The sequence below is a fragment of the Colletotrichum lupini genome, chromosome 2 (genome assembly GCF_023278565.1).
Source record: "Colletotrichum lupini chromosome 2, complete sequence".
NCBI classification, from domain to species: domain Eukaryota; kingdom Fungi; phylum Ascomycota; class Sordariomycetes; order Glomerellales; family Glomerellaceae; genus Colletotrichum; species Colletotrichum lupini.
Window position 1 is genome coordinate 1,527,228 of NC_064675.1, and position 21,357 is coordinate 1,548,584.

Below are 21,357 nucleotides of genomic sequence, written 5' to 3' on the forward strand. Positions count from 1 at the left end.
GGGTTGTTCGCAAGTCGACGTTTTTCGCCGTCAATTTGAAAATACTTGGAAGGAGAGGCGGTGCAACTGCATCATTCCAGCATAAGATAGTGGCATACCTAAGGCACACTGCGATTTTCGCAAAGACTGGTTATTGAGGCTATATGACGCTTGTTGAAGCGTATTCTATTATTTTCATGTTCCGTAAAGGGGTGAACGGGCTCTTTAGCCAAGTGATGTGCCGAAGATTGTCATTTTCCAGGGCTTAGCCATGATAGAACCCCCAAAAAATGGTAGAGGTATACAACACTGGTGAATGAATATCTTAGCACCATTGGTGTCCAGAGCTCTCTTTTCTTCGGCGCTTGAACTTCGATATCTTTGAGTTCAGATCTTGCAACAGTTTCAGCGGAATCGGATCGGTAGGGTTCTGCCCCATCGATAGAGTAAAATGTTGACTTGATCATTGATGTTCGTTACATATGCTGGTGTGACAGGGATGGCATCTTCAAGTATCAATATCTCTCCAACTGGATCGGGGAGCGTCTCCTCGCCATTCCAAGCTGACTCTTTAGTATCATTGAATAGTAACATAAAACCTGACCTATGGGCATCACGTGCTTGAGCAGCAGCATTCTCGACCCCAAGAGCCTTATCTTTCACACGACTCTGCTCTCAAAGACCGCTGACACCCTCATTTTTGCTTCGGACTATGAACGAGATTAAGTCTCCTTTCTTTCCAGGCAATTTGCAAGGAAGCGGGATTTAGGTTATCACTGTGGGAGTAGATAAGTTGCGCTCGTTAGACTATAGGAAAGACAAGAATATTGCGCATTATTGCGTTATGGTCCGTTCAGTTTGATAGACATAAGGTATTCTAAAGCTATTTCAAAAGAGTTATGCATTTATCCAGCCGTTCATCAAGTGATATACAAACACCAGAACGTTGATGCTGCAACCTTGTATCAACACTACATACCAACACCACTCAGATCGTTCGGGCAAAAATTCGCCCCGGGATCTACCTATGCAGTACTTCTCTCGTGCTTGACGCAACTCGACTAGAATCCGCCGCAGGTGAGGTCGGTAATATGGGTGCATTCTCGGGCCCAGCCGGACGGGCAAGAACAGCTGTGCGAGCACCAATGCTGTCGGCATCCCGTACGATCATTCGTGTTTCCGCTGGGGAAGCAATTCATGTTGAAGAAAGGGCAGTATCTCTGAAAATCCCCACGTTTGTGATTAGAAATTCTCAGGGGTGGTGGAGTTGGGATCGCATACCCGTGCTTCAAGGACTTTGGAATCTCCTCCAGTAGTCTGGTCTGTCGGCAGGCCTAGTGCTGCTACGACAAATCCAGCAAGTATAATGAGTGAGGAGAGTGGCGTCATAGCAACCAGAGAGGGAGTTGTAGTAGAGATAGAGATTTATGACAAGATGGGATGAGTATGAGGAGGTTGACCTGGCCGGCCAATTCATCGTCCTCACGAGACTATGTAAGCAAAGTACAACGGATTACACTCTATTATCACGTTATTTATTTAACTTCGGTAGTGAGATGAAACGACTCAGGCTTACGTTCCGATTGTCCTAGCGTAATAGATTGAGAATCCCTACTATGTATCATATGGAAGCGCCGGCTCGTCTGTCGCCGGGTCTAAATAGCTACCTCTGACATTTCTCCCTAAAAACCCCCTGATATCATGCCCGGCTATCTTATTACTCCCAGTTCAATCAATCACAACATCAACAACTTTGTTCCGAATGCTCTCACTTTTCTTCTGCTCTGAGAATACTTTCATTTGCAGGGAGTGGTCTAATCCATCGAACATGAGCTTGATCACGCACTCGCGGATTCTGCATACGGAGAATGAGTCAACACAGCCTCCATCAAGGGGGGAATTCCCAGACCAATACTTAGACATCGCATAGAAGGCATTAATCTGGGGCAAAGGGAATCGCTGACCTCTAGAGGTTATACCAAACCCAGGAGAGGCATTTGGATGTTGAAATACGCGTACAACATATTCTAGGCATTGATTTAACACATTAACAACCGAAAAAATTTGTAGAACGCGTGCTACGGGCCTCTAACGATTTAAAATAGTGGGAAAAGGTGGGTTATAAGCCTTATAAAAAGGAACCCCTCTATCAAGGTCCAGAGACGCCGCCCTATTAATTCAAGGCGTGTCAAGGGAGCTTTTGCTAAGTTTATCAGTAAATAGTTTGAGCATGTCGCGACCCCCGAGATCAAGGGGACTATTAGTATCCCTATTACAAAGTAGTTAGTTCGAACCGTAGTTAACGAAGAGATTAATTAAACTATTTAGATATTTACGTAAGTATAAAAAAGAGGTTCTAACTATAGGTTAGGCTAGCTATAATAATTATAAATAGGGCCCTTAATTAGCCCCTACGTAGTTAGCTATATACTACGGTTAAATTAGACTTCTAATTTAATACTAATTTTCTTTTTTTTTTATTAATTTAACTACTATAATTAGAAATATAATTCAACCTCGGGCCCGTTTATTAAATTATCTCTTTTTCCCCCTTTTTTCTATTCTTTTTATATAACTTATCCCTCTATTCGTATAATAACTTTTCTACTACTTACGAATTACTTTAATCCCTTATTTAGTACTACTTTTATAAAAGCGTTTACGAGGTTATTTTTATTATTAATTTAACGGATCTCGAGTATCTTACGCTTTTTATATAATTACCTAAAAGCTATAATATTAATTATAAGCCTCTTTTTTTTCGTTGTTCCTAATTTAACGAGGTATTTATATAACGAGTAAGAATTAATATAAATAACCGTTAAAATAAGTAGAAGGCTAATTCGATTAGTAATTTTCTTTAGTATTATTAAAATTATATAAGAGAGGTTAACGCCGTTAACTATACTATAGACCTTTAACGTTAATATACTTCTTATTACCCACTTATTTTTAATTAACGAATAATAAATTATATTACTATATATAGTAAATTCGCTCTCGCTTATACTCTCGTTAGTTAGGATAATAATATACCCTAATTACGAAGTAAAGTCGTTATTATTTATAAATAACCTATTAATAAAGACGTAGAGCTTACTAATCGTAAAGTTAATTAAATAGTAAACGAGACCTCGATTAAGATTTGTTTATTACTACTTAAGCCGCTTATTAAGTACCTCGACGTCTCGTTCGGTTAGATCTATAGCTTACGCTACCTTAATATAGTTAAAAGTTACTTTAAGTTAATAAATACTCGTAATATATACTCCTTATATAAGCTTAGCCTTATACTACTTCTTAATAGTAGTTATATTTAGGTTAACGAGGTTAATCTTCTCGCCCTACTCCTTTTATTAAAAGATAACAGTTTCCCTTTTAATTATAAAAATCCCGCTATTAAATACTAAGGGGGTATTTATTATAAAGACCTTTTTTAGCTTCGTTACGAAGCCCGCTTTCTAAAACTCCTTATCCTCTTTCTTTATAAAGTTAATATTAAATAGGCCTAATATATTATTAGTTTATATTTTAACGATCTTAAATTAGTTATCTTCGTACTCCGCAATTAGTAAGTACGGGTCGTACATAGAGATAATTATTAATAGTTAATTAATATAAAAATCGTAATAAGTAGCCTATTAATAAGTGCCCGATTCTACGAGCTTATATAATAGCTTAAGCACTTTAATAATCGTGCTTTTTAAGTACTTATTAACTATTTCTTTTAGTAAATAGGCTAGGATTTTCCTTATAAGCCCTATAGCCGATTAGGTATATACCTAGGTAATATTACGGCTCTAAATCTCGTATCCCTTTTTCTATAATAATATTATTAATACTATTATTAATCGTTAGCTATAGCGCTATATAGTAAGTAATTATATAAGTAGCGTCGCTTTTTTAACGTTACTATACTCCTAAATTATATATTTAGACTTCTTATATAGTTAGGGTATTCTTTTTTTTTTAATTTTACAAACTATTTATAATTTAAATATATAGAGGTTTATATACTTTTCTAAATCGTAAAGGATAAATCGATAGACCCTTCGATTGCGCAGAGTGTTTATTTTAATAAAATCTAATCCTTTATATAGCTTTTTAGTAGTTATAATTATGCTTTCTTTATATAGTTTAATTATTAACTCGAAATTAGCTTTCTCTTTTATTATATAAAAGGTATTAATTACCTCGTTATTAATAATAAATTGCCGCGTTAGTGCTTACTATTGTAGTCTCTCGCAATATCTTATTAATAATATTAGTGCCCTTTTAATAATTTCCTCTTCCTTATCGTTTATTAGTACTATTATAATAATTTCGTTAAGGATAATTTCCTATGCCTTTACTACGGGTTATATAGCTTCCCCTAGCTCTTCTTCTTTTTATAAGCTAGAAATTACCTCGATAGGATTTATATAATATAATCTAATTACCGTAATTAATACCTCGAGTAGCTAGTTACGATCTCTTACGACTACGTAAAAACGCTCGTTAATAAAAATTAATTTATATAACCTAGCTTATTATTAAATAATTTCGTATTATATTTATATATCCGAATTTAGGGGTATATTTAAATTAACCCCTATATTAAGCTTATTACGTATAGTAATTACCTTATTAATTTACTTTTTTATACTTACCTTACGTAATACTTATATTACTTTTTTAATTACCTAAGCTTACTAGCTTATATTTAGTAACGATAGCGAGGCTAAGGTCGTTTTTAAATATGCTCTAAATACTAAAAGCGTCGGTATAAGCCCGTTAGGCCCTATAATATTATTATAGTATTTAAGTACTATCTAGAGGTATTCGTCGTTATTAAAATTAGGATTTTCCTTTTTAATAATTTTAAACGCTCTTTTTAACTACTAGTGCGCCCTTTTTACTTTTTTAATACTATAGTACGCTTTAACGGGTACGACTTTTAACTATATACCGTAGGCTATTATATTTTTTTTAAATTCTATTAATTTAAAACTAGTACTAACGTCGGTTTTAATACTATTTAGTAGTCCTTAGTATATATTAATCTAGCTTTTTTATAGAGCTACTTATACTATTTTTATTTATAAATCCTATAAGAATTGCTCTATTTAGAATAATATAGCCTCGTTAATTATATATAGGACTAGTCGACTATTTAAATAAAAAATATCGACAACGATCTCTTAATTAAAGTTAAGCTTATTATATAATTTAAATTTAAATTTACGTAGGCTCTGCGCATTTATTTAGTATTAATAATATACTTTTATTAACTACTCTAGCGCCCCTATTTTAATATTATTATTACTTAAATACTTTAAGAAGTTATATAGCCTCGTAACCGATGGGTAATTAAATTTTTAGTATAGTTATTTAAGCTTACTTTTTATTAAGTAATTAATTAACTTCGTATTATTAGTAAGCCTTATAAACGCATACCCCTATCGTTGTTCGACTATTTCGAAGTACTTATAGCTAGAGATTCTATTCCTCGTATTATTAAATATAATACCTAGTCGATTTATATTTTTTAAATATAAGAGAAATAGGGTATTAATAAGTAGGATATAAAAAGTTATTATTCCGAAGTACGTCTCTATTTTTATCGTACTTAGGGTAACGATTTCCTTACCTAAGCCGAAGCTAATTTTCGTAATACCCGCTATTAACGTATTAAATATTACTAGTGCGATTTTCTATAGCGCTTAGAATTACCCTTTTCCTTTTATTAACTATTATAATACTTTAGTATTTAGGATAATTTTATAGAAATTATTTAAGCCGTACTTTTTACTTATATAAAATACTTATACGAGCTTAGTATTCGAGTAATTTAAGTAATATAAAAAGGACCCCTCTAGCTACCCCTAGATTTACTTAATATTATATTCCTTTTTTTTAAATATTAAAAAAAATAGCGTCTTCTCCTTACTTATTAAGAAAATAGGCTTTAGTACTATTAAATTTGCCTTTTTAACTACCTCTATATTCGTTATCTAAGGGACCTTCCCTTACTATTTATAAATAAAAGCTTATTTATTAAAAGCTTCCGCTACCCTCTATTTATTTAGCCTCGTATATCCTCTAGAAGCTAACGGGGTAAAAAAAGAGTAGTTAATATTATTAATTTTATTATAATTTAATTCGTTAATATAGGGGGTAAGATCTTTTTTATTTTCTAAATCTTTTATAGGGGGTATATACTTTAAGCCGCTACTTTAATTACTATTACTAAGTTCTATACCCCCAGATCTACCCTTATATATAACAAGGAATTAGTTAAACTAACGAGGGCTAGTTTTACTATTTACTACTCTTAACTTTTTATACTATTTATATAATTTAGTACGCTCTTTTTTAAAGTAGTTACTTAACTAATATCTATCCTTTTTATAAATATAATATTACCTCTTTTATTACCCTATTTATAAGTTAAATCTCTACTTATTTAATAAATCTTAGCCTCCTTATTAGCGATTACTATATTTAGCCTCTTTTCCTTTTTTATTATACGTTCGATTAACTTAATATTATTAATAAGGGCCGTTATATACTTAGAAATAAGTTTAGCGCGGTATTTTTATTTTAATATTAAAGCTAGATCTTAGCTTTAAATAGAGCGTCTCGTAGTCTTTAGGTACTTAATATAAAGTTATTTTTATTTCTAATATACGCTAGATTATAGTATAAAAATATCTAACTTTCTACTCGTTTATCCCCTTATTTAGCTAGGTTTTTACTAGCTTATCGATTCGATTAATAAGCCCTTTAAAAATCTTTATTCATAATTTACCCTCTATTATCCTAGTTATAAATATAAAAGAAATCGCTCGTAATTTAAATAAGAGCTTTAAGTTCTTATTATAAATCTCGAAGCGGCTTCGGATTACGTTAATTATATTAAGAAAGTCGTTTTAATTAAAATTACGCACCGCTTCGTAGTAATAATTAGAGGCTTTACTTACGAGTACGATATTAATTACTAAATAGTATTAGTATTCCCTAATTCTAACTTTTTTATAATAATTATAAAATATTATTAGGGTTTTTTATAAGACCTTATACTTCCTTTTAGAATATAATTTCTTTTTTAGAAAGATCTTTTTCAGGTTTATAAATTGCTTTATATTTATTACTAAATTTTTAGTATTTATATACGATCCCTGCGTTACTACGTATTATTAGTAACTTCGGGTCGTTTACCTCTTTTTTTATTAGCTAATCGGTACTAAATTTCGTATTAATAACGGTAACGAGTTATAAATCGAAATAGGTAGAATTATTAATTATTATACTTCTAGTACTATATTTTGCCCCGGTATATCCTTTTATAATAATAGATTTTTATTAGTAATTATAGGGAGGAAATCTGGGTCGTTTACCCTTTTTTTAAATTTATAAAAGCGATTATACGCTCTATCGACCTATACCTAGTTCTATAATACGAATTTATCTTTTATAATTATTACTATTAGTATTTTATATAGCTTTTATAATTATAGTTGCGCTAGTAATACCCCTTGCCTATAGAGGAATTTATTAACTACTTTTACGATTCCTAAGCTTATGCTTGCGAACTATTCGTTTAGTTAATAACTAAGGTTATTTACGATCTTATAAAATAGGGGTTGCTCTTATAGCCCCTTTTTTTTATAAACCTTAGTTAAATAGATTAATACTACGTTAATTTACTTACTATTAGGCTAATTTATAATTCTATATATTTACGTCCCCTAATAATCCGGGTTAATATTTACTTACTTATAAGGGATTAGGATTCTATTTAAGATCGGGTTTTATCCTCTTCTTCTTTACCCTAACTCGCTAAGGGTCGTACTCTAGCTTATACCTATATTAATAATTATTAACGTATTTAATCTTAATAAGGATATATCTAATCTGCGCACTAGTTATAATAAATCCGTACTTTCGCTACTTAATAAATTTATTAGGGTCTAGGAGATTCCTATTTCTTTTTACTATCTCGCTACTACTCTTATTTATATTATTTTTAATAATTACTACTACCCTTTTAAATTATTAACTATTATACTTATTAAGATCCTCCTTTTTATTTAGTATAAAAAGGTAGGTTTTAATAGTTCTTTTTAATAATAATAATAATAGACGTTTATATTACTATAATAAAATATAATAATTAGTCTCGGGATCTTTACTAATTACCGATTTTTTAAAATTAGTAATCTTGCGCCGGGAGCTAATATAAAAAAAAGCCCTTTAGCGGCCCTTTAAAGGATTTTTTTCTTTTCTTTTAGATCCTTATCTTTTTAGCTTTTTTTTAAGCTAATAATAACTCTAGCGGGAGGTTATAAAACTATTTTAAAGTAACTACTTTTTTTTTAAGTTAATTTCCGAGATCCGTAATACTTTTAACTTAATATTATTAAGACCTCTAAATCCCCTCCTCCCTTATTAAACCGTCCCTTATATTATATTTTTAAATAATACCCAGGGGGTAGTTAAAGGAGCTACGAGGAGGTTATTTAAATTACGGGCTTAAGGGCGTACTTATAAAATCCCTATAATAATAGACTTTTCTATATATTATAAATCTCTTAGCTTAATAACTCTTATAAAGTTACTTTTATTACTAAATAAAAATGTTTATATTTAAAAATCCCCTTTTTTAATTACGTAGTACTCTTTTATATTATATTATTAAGCTCGTTCGTTACGCTAATTAATTAAATAAGTAATTATTACGTAAGTATTTCTTTTTACTAATTTAACTAGTTAATTTCTAATTACGGGCCGGCCGTAAAAAAAGTTATTTAGTAAAAAAGCTACTCGGGGTAATAATAAAAAACTAATTATTTAAGTAGTTCCGTTAATTAACGTAATTTAACGTAATAAACGTCGACCTTTTGTAAGTAATAAAGGGCTATAATTACTTAATTCCGTGCAGTATTTGAGAATCGTCTCCTTTTTTATTTATTTTTATAAAGTTAATTAGTACGAGTCTCTTATCCCGTATAATATTAAGAAGTCGTCTCTTTTATATAATAAGATACCTTACTAATTTATAATAATAGAATTTAATTATTAATTAGTATTAGTATTTTTATTATAAAGTAGTTAGTTCGAACCGTAGTTAACGAAGAGATTAATTAAACTATTTAGATATTTATATAGGTATAAAAAGGAGGTTCTAACCGTAGGTTAGGCTGGCTATGATAATCGTAAATAGGGCCCCTAATTGGCCCCTGCGCAGTCGGCTGTATGCCGCGGTCGAATTAGACTTCTAATCCGACAGGGACCAAACCAAACTACCAAGATTCACCAGTTCTTTTTGGGCAACCTCCTCACAGTCGACATAGTAAACAAGGATGTTTCGAGCATTTCTTACGCTTGAAGCCTTTTTAGCTCGAAGATTATCACAGTCCTCAAGGTAATACAAATAAGTACCCAAGTCCATCAGGAATGTTAGCCTCTAGACATCTTAGTAACAACAACCGCATCACACTTCCTATCCCTTCCTCCCCGTGCAATGCATTCACTTGCATTCTAACTCAGAGTCATTATTACTCAAGCACGTGTCTAGCGCATGTTAGCTTCTGGTCGCCTCTACAGCGCGAGGTTTTCTTCAGGAAAATTACCGAGGTCGATAGATGTCGGCTGCTTTACCCCCTTTGAATCGGTACAGCGGCAGTTGAGGATCTTCTTGTCTGCAATGCCACAGTCGCAGTACTTGAAAGAAGGACTAGCCAGCTATGTTAGATAGGAGGAATCGTAGACAGATACTTTTTCGACTTACTTTGAGGGACGACACTGCAATTGTGAAGAAATTTGAGTTAGCATTCGTAGTAATTAAATAGTCGCAGCAGACTTGGAAAATAACGCACAACAAGCTTGCCACCGACGTTGGCAAGGCACTTGGTCATATCCAACCGGGTCGTGTAACCACTATCCCCACCAGTCCGGAAGCAGGAAGATGTAACCGTGGTCGACTCGTAGTACGTGTCAAAGCAAGTAGCAGAGAAATCCTTGGCGGCAACCTCAACCGCAGCGGCGGCCAGGAGAGGAAGCATAACAGTGATGTGCATAGTGAATCAGAGAGTGGGCAGGAGAAGTTGATGGAGTGAAAGTTGACAGGTAGCATGTTTGAGTGGAAGCAGTGGCCCGCAGGAATATATATTTAATGACTGACTACAATTTTATCCAAGATATTTTAGCCTAAGGTGTTCATCTTGGCAACCAGAACCTTAATGGCTGGGAAGAGTACGAAGCACGGAGGTTACGATAGCTGAAGATTGCGTGAGTTTCAGCTGTTCATACTGTTTTGAGTTATCCCATCGGCCGCTAACCAACAACAGGGCGAGTGCACGCCTTGATTGTCCTTCCTGAGATTAATCAATAAGCGGTGGGATGCTCATGACTCTTTTGACATCGGGTACACAACAGCCGCGTATAAATGCCATGTTACATATCTAAGTGAGCCCGTGGGTGTATTAGATAGTAACAGCACTAACAAACGCGCGAATGATCAATACCTTACTACAAACTCGGAGTCTTTCCAGGATGACATAAGCTTTGGTCGATATTGGTCGTACGCAAAGCACTCTCCTCGGAATTATAGAAGATAGAACACTTGGTGGTCTCAAGGCCTGATTTGGAAGAATATGTACAGAGACAATGTACTGTAGAGTAGATAGCCTCGGCCCACGGCCCTCCAGACCGTGTATCCCTCGGGAGGTCTGCGGAGGCCTTCGGTCCGGCCGTCACGGCGTTAATTATCATTCTAGAAACACTCCAAGTTTTTGGTGTCGGGACTGCCAAAGCTCGCAGCATCGTAGTAGCATATGCGGTAAGGCTTATTATCCTTTCCGGCACGGGCAGATGTGGGTGACGACGCCTCGTATGCTTCGGCCAAAGAGGAAATCCTAGTGGGATCTTTTCCGTGGGCATTGGCGTAGGATATAATACAAGGCAACTGGCCATGGGAATTGGAAAATATGCAAAATGAGAGGTTATTATCATGTATTATGCGCACTTCGTGGGCAATACAAATGAGCGCTCACCTTTAACACGGTAAGCACTAAGAATAGGACAAGGCGACAACTGTTCAAAGAATCTCCAGGGCTCATATGTAATGGTCCCGAATTGAGCTTGAGAGCCGGACTTCCATTACTATTCAACGTACTTCTTCAAGGTTGACATCCGCTTTAAGCATTGAATGAATCTCCACTGCCCATCTCTTGAATAAGTCTCTTACTGATCATACTGAACCATATCCCACAAGAACCGACAGAACTATTCAAACGACCCCAAAACTACTGTTGAGTATCAGCCTCAACTTCTGCTCATCGAAATCCCATTCAAGAGGATGTGCCGAATAGCCTCTGAACTGTTGTGAAGTGTGTTTTGCGTTAGGCAATCCCCAGTCAGATGGTCTGGGTTCTAGATAGGGTTAGCAGACTGGACCAAATCTCGAAAATTTGCGGCAAGTACCATAGAATCTACAGGTTTCCTTTCTCTTGTACCTAGGTGATACAGTCTCAAACCTCCGAGATGGTCAGATAGTACGTGTAGCTCGCGTCCAGCCTCCACCGGACGGTGGCTGCGCCTCTCTGACCGGATCGGAGGGTCATGGTCTGGAAGCACTCTCCAGCCGCGTTAGGTGTCGCAATCGGAATCCGACGGACCTCGATTTCGTAGTTGGCGAGGGCTGGATGCCCGTCTGGCGCAGCGACGTCAATGACGGTATATAAACCAGAGAGACCAACAGGTTCCTCCCAAATGCGGTAGTTGAGCCGCGAATTACCAGCGCTCTCGTAGGCATTGGGACCAAAATGCCCGCGACGTCTGCTGATGGGATCGCTTGTAAAAGATGTAGTGAACGATGCGGAGGCCGGGCGGCGGGAGGGGAGAAGGCAATATGGGAGTCCCCGTTCCTGCAACTGAGGCGGCGGATTGCCGTTGTCAGTAGGTAGCCCGATGACCGAGCATACCCACGAGACAGCCAGAGCAAAAAAGAGAAGATAGCGCATACTGGCGGTTATCAATGAAGGACGTGTGGTGGTTGATACCAGGCTAAATGGCGGGTGATGTCTCTGCCTACTTATACTCTCAACACTTCTCTGAGACTCGGGCAGTCCGGCGCAACACACCGAGTGTAAAATGTAGTTCAGATGCTTGACCATGTCTTCTACCATTAACCGGTCCATAAGGTTCATTTTGAAGTCAAGATCTTCAGTGCGACCGCTGCATATCAACGGCTCATGTGGGATATTCACTTGGAACCTGAACCTTCATTACGGAGTCATCTATTAGTCGCCTTTGTCAAATTAGGATACGAGGCTGCTTTCCAACAGAATGAGAACTCTATCACTTGTACCTTGTTCTTTATTCTTCAGCTATACGGCGGAGTAAGGGAGTGAGTGACCACACTGGTCGCAACACTGGGATTCGTAGTTATCATTGACCTTTGCCAGTGACAAAGAAGCTTTCACAACACAATATAGCCAACAGATATCTTCATCCAGCATTTACAGCGAGGGAAATCCACACTGTGGCTTGCTATACGGAATGTCACTAGTCTACTCGCATCTTGGCTCTTGATGATCAAACAACGTTCATGGCGATTTCATCTGGTGAAGGCTTGCTGAAGCATCATTTAATTTACCTTTTAGCCAGCTTGAAATGGAAGCGATTTAGACAGGAAAAAACATGTTGAATGATTCGTGACCGGCAATTCTCAACCGCTTGACTTTGTAATGCTAATTTGCGGTTTACCTCCCTAGCCTAACCCTTTCCACTTTTGAAAGCTGGCTGGAACGCAATCTTTGACCAGAAGCCGTTTGCTAAAAGACAGGAAAACCTATTTAAACTGGCGGCATTCCACCACTCGCTTACCCCTTTCCTGTATTTACCATACCAATCCGGCGAAGACCTTTTGTTGTATTCAATCAACGACCTACTACGACGATGCATATCCTCTCCGCCTCCTCCATGCTTGCTCTTTGCAGCATAGTGTAAATTTCCCCTTTTGCCACTTATCATGTCGCATATGTGCGTACTAACCGGATTATAGGCTAGCGAAAAATCACCAGTTCTGTGCCTGTCAGTCTGCTACTGATGGAAGCATCAACATTGATGCTACCGCACAGGTCCGCAGTCTTCACAGCACTGAATAACTTTGGGGTACGTAGCTCGCCCTAATGGGCTTCAAGTTTCTCACAGTCCTATAGGTCAGGCTGAAGGAGATTATTGGGTTGCCCATGACAAGGGTCCCGGACCCCGATTTGCAGGCGCATTTGTAAGACCCCAGCCAGGCCTCTTGTCTTCCTATACTAAAGTTCGTATGTTAGTTGGAAGCCGCCTATGGATGGATCGATGGCAGAGCCTTCTATAATCTCTGCAGAAACTTTGGAGGTGGGGACTCTACATGCTTCGATTGCTCTAAGTGGCACAACGTCAATACCGCCATCTATTGCGATGTATCCTAGGTGTAATCTACCTTCCGTCATGGGTGTTGGGATCATGCTCAATAGATTTGTCCAGCCACATCTTCACATTCAAAGCAAGTAATAGGTCAGGTGCAAATCCTGCTTTGTCAGATAGTTTAAAAAAGGTCAAACCTTCTCAGTCCTCAGTTTCAAGATAGCAGCCACGCATGATAACTAAATCAACATACGACCAGGACGTACCTTAGAACTACCTTTCGTAGGTCCACTGACAACCAACAAAAGCACGGAGAAATTGGAGGATGCAGATAGCAAACCTTAAGGTTGAACAGTTGTTCCTTTGCTTCATAGGAATTGCCAAGTTAAGGGTCCAAATAACATGTAAATCATTCAACACATTTGCCGTCGCATATTTGTGGGTACTGTGCTCAGTCCTACCAAGTACTTGTATCCTGCTCCGGATAATTGAATCAGGAATAGTGAAGTGTGGGCCGAGGCCAAGGTGTTGTTTGTGGACGGGAGCCGTATAGAATCAGGAGCGTCCACCTATGAAGACTCATCAATAGTAATACCAACCAGCCAGTTGGATGACATACGAATACCAATCCGAAGGAAGTAGCGAGAACGAGTGACTTGCAGACTTGGGATTTGCCCATGTATACCTTACTGTGGGACCGACAACTTCGAGTTCGTACCTAGTTTTGGGACCTGAGTAATGGGTTATGGAGAAGAGCACTCTTAGAGCGTACTGATTACAGTGACTAAGTGTTTTGTGCAAGCGGATAGTCTTACGTACATCAATATATGTCTGCCGATTTGGGAAAGTCTCGAGGGCTTTCTAGTGATACGTTCTACAAAGGTCATGATATCTTGATACAACACGCTACAAGCGACCTCTCCAACTGACCAAGGTTTTTCATTTGATACGTAAGCTACGATCACATTGATCCCCCAGTATTCGGCTTCTGATTCGGGCCCCTGTGCTACGTAGAGGCTATGGTGGGAAATATCACCAATAGCCAAGTGAGACTGTCGGATTGGAAGTCCAATTCGACCTCGACGTCAGGGCGCCCGCGCAGGGGCCAACTACGGCCACTACTTACGATAATCGCGGCCTGCCCAACCTACGGTTGGAACCTCCTTTATACACTTACGCAGAAGATATTATAGTGCAACTGACATCTTCGTCAACCCACGGTTCGAACCAATTAGCTTGTGCCTATCTGGTGGCAGACTATCCTTCAAGCTTACCCACTCACCAATGCGTACCACCGATCTCATGCGCCCTTAGGAGCGACATCTCTACCGGCCCCAAGCCCCGGTCATTCAATAACTCCATTCAACAGCCCGGCGGCTGAGGTTAGCCAGAACAAAGAGGACAGCGATTCCACTGCTAGTTTAGAAGCACAGCCATACAAACCGCACCTGCGGCCATCCTTATAGGCTCATTCTAGTAAAGTGTTACGGCCCAACAAGGAACTAGGATGTGCCCCACTGGCACCTGGCCGCTATAGCGCACTATATGATTTGACTCAATTCAATTTGATTTAATGTTCTACTATTTGTTTTTATATTCTGCCTTTGCTAGCTACTCGGGCGGTTCTCAATATCATTTACATAGTATTAATACACAGTATTAATTAATGCTCTTACTATCTTAATAGACTATTTTTAAATAAGTTTTACTATCCGGGCAGTACTATTTAGCTAACCGGGCAGTACTCTACTTTTCTAACTAATCGTAGTATCTAAATTACTAGAGTTTTTTTTTTAACTTATACGTCCTATATTAGTTATAACTAGTATAATCTCCCTATATTCTACCTAAGTACTTAAATTACTTTTACCTACTTATATAAAGTAATATAATTTATAAATTATTTTAATTTTTATTATAATAATCGAGAGATCTCGTTAAATCTTAATCTTTTAAAAATTATTAAAATTACTTTTAATTATAGCCTTTTATTAGTTAATTAAGTAAATTAAAAATTCCCCAGCGCTATAAATACTAATAGCTACTTAGTACGACGTTTATTACGTCTTATTAACGTTAAAACATCTCTTTTAACTATAATATAATCCTAAATAATTTTTTATAATAGCTCGGCTACTAATTCGTTTTTTATATTATATTTAAATACTAAATAGTTATAATAAATACTTACTTTTACTAACTACGGGGCTAGGTTCGTAATTTTATAAAGTAATTTAAGCTATTTACTTAATAATAATAAGCTACTTAATAAGAGGCTACTTAATAATAAAATACTATTTATAAATATAAATATTAAATTTAAAATCTTTTGATTACGTAGCCGCTTATATAAACTAATTATAATACGGGGATTTTTAATTTATATTAAAATATTATTAAAATTTTAAAGAGGTTAGTATATATTTTATAAATAAGATAGATCGACGTACTAAGGGCTACTTAAATTACTAATATAAGTAAATATCGTACTTCGTTAACTAACTTCTAAACGTTTTTAAGATCTCGAGGATTTTATAATTATAAAGTAGTTTATATTAATTCGTAAAGTACTTATAATAAGGTTAAAAACTAAATAAGTTCTTATTACTAAGTAATAGTATTGTAATAAGGGTAATTTAGTATTAATAAGTTATAAAATTTAGAGCTTTATATCCTACTTACTTAGTTATATTACTAAGCTACGATTAGTAAAAATACTTATAATAAATACGAGACTCTATAATAATAATAACCTCGACATACCCCCTTTCTTTATTAATTAATATTTCGTTAATTATTTAAAAAATAGTATAAAAGTCTACGTAGTTAATAATAATATAAAACTTTAGGTTTTTATAAACGGTTTCAGTAAGCGAGTTCGTATATATACTAAAGTTCTTATACTCGTTAATAAAATACTAAGCCTATTAATAATAAAAAGGGATATACGTATTAACTAAGTATATAAAAACTAGAGTCTAGTTAGCAAAATCCGCTTAGAGCTTTCCCTAAGTAGTATTAAAATTAATTTCTAAATCTATATAAAGTACGTATACTTATAACTAATAAAAGCCCGTAGGTATATACTCGAAACTTAGTAACTTCGAGTTATTAAGTAGTAAATATTTATTAATACGTAAAACCTTATTAAATACCGTAATTTATAAGTTATATAAGAGGGTAGTAATAATAATAACTTTTTATTTCTTATAAACTAACGTAAACGCTTTAATAAATTCTTTATCCTTATTAATATTAAACTTATTTTAAATTTCTATAATACCGTTACCTAGCTATTTACGTTTAATATTAAGGTTTATATTTATATTAATATAGAAAATATAAAATTAGAGTTAAATAATAAATAGAACCTCGAGCAGGGCTAAGCGTAGGGTATTTTTATAATTAATAATAGTTATACGTAGTACCTAGGCTTCTATCTCCTATCGAATTATATTAAATAACTATATAAAAAAGTTATATAATTCGTAGTATTTTAATAAGATAATAATAAAAACGTAATTAAATAGCGAGCTAGTATTTATAATACTAATAATTTAAAAAAAAAGGTATTTTAAACTTATTAATCTTATATATATTATTAAAGCTAACTACTTATAAAAAGTGCTTCTATATCTACTTATATTATAAATAAGTTTATAATATAGCTTTAGGTAAGTTAAGGTCTTTTTTATTTTATAAAATATAGTAATAAAGGTTACGGGTCTAAATATTATAAAAAACTACTTAAATAAGGGTCTTATTAATAAAGTAGTTAAGGTACTATTTTTATTACTTATTATAAACGTTTTTTTACTTGAAGTATAATAATACGTTTATATAGTTATAGACTATTATAAAGATCTCGCGAGGCTTAATAATATTATATTTTAATAAATTATTAATAAGGGTAGTTTAATTAAAAAAAAGCTAATAATAAGTAGGGTAAACTAACGGGTATAGAAACGGGCAGTAATTATAATCTCCTATTTTAATTCTAAACGTCTATTTTCTTTTATTTTAAATACGAATAATAGCTATACTTTATTAAGAATAGCTAACTTTTTATATTTTCGATTAATAAAAACTAACGCCTTTAGTCTAACGGACTAAGTCTCGGTCGTATTATAAAATATAATACGTAGCCTAGTTATTAACGTAATTAGAACTATTATAATAAATAATTATAAAGCCGTAGTTATAGGTAAAGGCCTAGAGAGTAGCTATAAGGGTATTAATTAAATTAATAAGTATACTATTTATAAGAGGGTTTTTAATACGTAAAAAAAAAGCGGTATTATTACAAGGGCCTATTAAATTAATTTTTAATATTAAAAGTCGTAATAAATTTATTACTAATTAACTACGTAATAGTAACGACGTAATAATAAAAGTTAGAAATAAAAATAGTTAAGTAGAAATAAAAGTGGGTAAGTAAATAAGTAAATAAGTAGTTAAGTAAAAGTAGAAATATAATTAAAAGTATACGTACTAGGTAGTAATAAAAGTACGTACTTAAAAAGTAGAGATTTTAAGCTTAGGCCTACGGTAAGTACGGGAGGTAGATCGGAGAAGGTACGCTAAAAAATTTAAGGCCTCTGGTTAGCTACACGGGCCATATTAAAGTGGAGTACTGCCCGGTTAGCCAAACAGTACTACCCGGATAGCAAAACTCTTTCAGATTTTCCACCTTTCCTCCTTTCTAACTTTCCCTCCTGCAAAGTTCACAACCACGGATTATTGACGGCTAATGTTCTACTATATAGTGAAAAGAAGGGAAGCTTCGAGGAGTATCTGGAGGGAATCCTCGCTGACTAACTTCACGCGACAGAATGAGTCTAAGATAAACCGTGAATGTATCTCACAAGATCGACGAATACGGAATTCGGAGAAGGACTCAAGCCGGAAAAGTCAAAGTTGAGGGCCCCAAGCATAGTATTTGCAAGTCCAACTTTTCTTACCCATCGCGACGGCCAGAAACAAGGGCCGGTAGACGGGGACGACGGCAGTACGCGCATGGATGTTGATTTGTTTTTGTTACCTGAAGGAGAAGACCTTTTGCCATACTTTGAACATAACGAATGTCAAGCCTACGATCTGATCCTTGCTCTCCTTGCTCTCGTGGGAACAGAGTTCTCACAGCAGCCAGCCCTTTGAGGATTAAGAGCCTCTTTCTTTCCCTCGGGTCCTAGATCGGCCCCGTTTTGGCCGAATGCCGAGTCATCATGGTCACCTGATGGCCCAGGAAGATCGTAAAGGATCGCCTGTAATTCTCACTAGAGTAGGTTCCGGCTAGACTTGGTTCTTCGCCTTGAACCCAATCTCAACGTTGCTTGGCACTAGGCGACAGCATGAGCAGCCACTAAAGTATTCACCCAAAGCCCCCTGCACCGGTCACGAATCGAGCTCGTATCTGCCGGCTGAGGGGTTGTAGCGCGCCAAGACGGACTAATTCGACCTTTTCTTGTCAGGACCAGCTCTCCCCACACTTGTCTTCCCCCTAAAAAGGAACAGAAGCGTTTGAGCATATACCGTGGCTGTCAAGCATCGCTCTATGAAAGCCACGCTTGGCTCTGCGAGTTACAGGAGCTGAACGGAAATTCTACGAGAATCTGCAGAGTGTCGGCAGAGGCGCGAAGTAATCAGTCAAAAAGGCGGGGGGGAGAGGATCGTGCATGAGCCCACTTAATAAAGCCTACCAATCTGCCCAGAAGACCATGCCACTGGCCAATGTTTAATCGCTTCCTACCGGGGCATCTAAGTGCGAGCCGAAGAACCCGTCTCGAAATTCCCGTTTTCGCTGCCCAATAACTGTAGGTGTTATAACCGCACTCTACCAGTCTCATCTCCAAGAGCACCCAAGAAACAGCTTCAGATGACGTTATTCACTCAGTGGATCAACTGAGGGACCTAGCGTTCGTGAGACAGTCAAGCTCACACCAGGAAGCGGCTGTGGCCCGAAGTAAAAAGTATTGTCAATATGAGACGCTCCCCCTTGCGCCAGCATGTACGCTGTACTGCCAAGGCTTGACATTTCGTTGAATATAGTGCTATGCATCAAGACTTGACTTTAGGCCTTGCCAAGTGAATACTCTGAGCATATAAAATTACGAACTGGAGATTAATACCAAAATACTGAAAGCCAGTCAATCAGCAATAACGTTGTGCTTAGCTCAAGCGGAATATTAACTCCTCCCATTCAACTTCCATCAATTGTGGTCTTAAGAGGTTCTTAGAGCAGCTCTGTCGATCATCTCACAGGTGACGCCAAGCGAAGACAGCGTCGTGCCAAGGTCCAACGTGTGAGCCAAGGGACGGAAGTTTCAAAAGCATGAATCGGGAAGGTCTGTTTTCTCAGAGCAAGCCATCCGCGCTTCCATTTTGCTTCTTTAGGGTGCCATTCGTGTAGCTCTTAACCGAACTGGCGACCCTATTTCCCAATTTCTGTCCAACCGGCGCTCACCCCCGGCTCAACCGTAGCCACTCCGTAGCCATGCCGAACCGCCTCCAAGCTCGTGGTAAATGAATGCGGAGGATGCATTCCCGGTCTAGGGGCCGGGCCAATTTCGTCCTCCAACGAACGTGCTTGCCCCATATGAGTATCTACCGGAGTGGCGCGCATCTGGAGCATCGCAGTATCCACCTGGTTGAGTCGTTGGGGGCCATCAGATATAAACGTGTCGCCGTGCCGAAGTTCTCTAAAGAAGAGGGCCTTGAGGTACCTTACACTCTACTTCTTCTTCCTCTCTATTGATACCCGTGTATCTAGCCCGCAATCATGGTCAAGTCATCCGTCCTCACGGCAGTGCTGGCGCTCGCCTCCTCGGCTGCCGCCCAGTGCGGTTCCGGCACGCCCGACGCAAAGGTCACTGGATCTGGAAGTTCTTTCGTGGCCACCAAGGGCTCCAGCCAGATCTACTCCGGCTCCGACTACCGTGCTGCCATCCAGGCCGCCGTCGACTCCATCAGCAGCGGCCAACGCGTCTCCGTCATCGCCTCCGGCTCCATCGGTGCCAACACCATCGCCATTCAGAGCGGGAAGACCTTCGAGGGCTGCGGAACCATCAATGTCGCCCTCCGATCCGGCCGCGGCGCCATCGAGGTCACCAACGCCTCGGGCGTTAAGATCCCCTACCTCTCCATGACCGGAAACCCGTACTTTGGTCTCCGCTTCTACGGTACGAAGGACCTCACCCTCGGCGCTATCAACATGAACCTCAGCGGCGGCATCGGCATCCGCTTCGACCGCGACCAAGCCGCCAACACCAACGTCAAGATGGGAGTCATCACTGTCAACGGCGCCGGCAGCCACGCCGTCGAGACCTGGAACATTGACGGCCTGACCATTGACCAAGTCATTGCCAAGAATTGCGGCGAGTCGGGACTGCTGCTCCAAAAGACGACTAACGCAAAGGTCGGTCTCGTCGATGGCAACAATGTTGGTGCCGGCACCGGTTACGGAACCCTCCGCTTCGCCAACAACAATGGCCAGCTTGCCAGCGGCGCCTACACCACGAACGTCTACGTCACAAAGGTCGTCTCCCGCGGCGGTGGTCGTGGCATCTTCTGCGTCTCTCAGTCTGGCGGCGCCGAGATTGGCAGCATCGATCTCGCGAACAACGGCAACAACGCCATCCTCATTGAGAACTGCTACGGCGTCACCATCAAGGGCGGTACCGTCAACGGCGGCGGTGAGGTCCGTCTCTCTGCCCGCTCCGAGTTCCCCATCACCCGCGACATCAGCATCACCGCCAAGGTCGACGGCACCACCGTCCGCGAGTCTCCCTGCGGCACGAACATCAAGTGGAACCTTTCCGGCAACGGCGCTCGCAACATCTGCTAAGCGTGAAGTTTGTCAGTGGTGGATGGTGCTCTCTGAACATAGCGTGTTTTCCTTTTCGACAGTACATTATTCTTCATTGTGGCTCTAGTCAGTCAATGTGCATATACTATTTACAAATCTCTTCATGCCGACACAAG

At 37.8% G+C, this 21,357-nt stretch overlaps 5 protein-coding genes across 5 annotated transcripts; 2 read left to right on the top strand and 3 right to left on the bottom strand.

Moving 5' to 3' along the window:
* Positions 1-5,417: 5,417 nt before the first annotated feature.
* On the bottom strand, positions 5,418-5,651 carry CLUP02_02830 (uncharacterized protein; the record flags this gene model as incomplete). Its single annotated transcript, XM_049281858.1, has 1 exon — positions 5,418-5,651. A coding segment is annotated over one exon (234 nt), but the record flags the coding sequence as incomplete, so codon positions are not given.
* A 3,910-nt stretch (positions 5,652-9,561) lies between these two features.
* On the bottom strand, positions 9,562-10,040 carry CLUP02_02831 (uncharacterized protein; the record flags this gene model as incomplete). The annotated part of the gene is made up of 3 exons (XM_049281859.1): positions 9,562-9,697; positions 9,752-9,765; positions 9,840-10,040. The coding sequence occupies 3 exons, from the start codon at positions 10,038-10,040 to the stop codon at positions 9,562-9,564; spliced, it is 351 nt and encodes a 116-aa protein (XP_049139002.1).
* Positions 10,041-11,492: 1,452 nt separating this feature from the next.
* Positions 11,493-11,984, bottom strand: CLUP02_02832 (uncharacterized protein; the record flags this gene model as incomplete). The annotated part of the gene is made up of 1 exon (XM_049281860.1): positions 11,493-11,984. One exon carries the CDS (start codon positions 11,982-11,984, stop codon positions 11,493-11,495), a length of 492 nt encoding a protein of 163 aa, XP_049139003.1.
* Positions 11,985-13,089: 1,105 nt separating this feature from the next.
* CLUP02_02833 (uncharacterized protein) lies at positions 13,090-13,442 on the top strand (the record flags this gene model as incomplete). The annotated part of the gene is made up of 2 exons (XM_049281861.1): positions 13,090-13,137; positions 13,305-13,442. 2 exons carry the CDS (start codon positions 13,090-13,092, stop codon positions 13,440-13,442), a joined length of 186 nt encoding a protein of 61 aa, XP_049139004.1.
* A 6,713-nt stretch (positions 13,443-20,155) lies between these two features.
* On the top strand, positions 20,156-21,220 carry CLUP02_02834 (parallel beta-helix repeat protein; the record flags this gene model as incomplete). The annotated part of the gene is made up of 1 exon (XM_049281862.1): positions 20,156-21,220. One exon carries the CDS (start codon positions 20,156-20,158, stop codon positions 21,218-21,220), a length of 1,065 nt encoding a protein of 354 aa, XP_049139005.1.
* Positions 21,221-21,357: the final 137 nt, after the last annotated feature.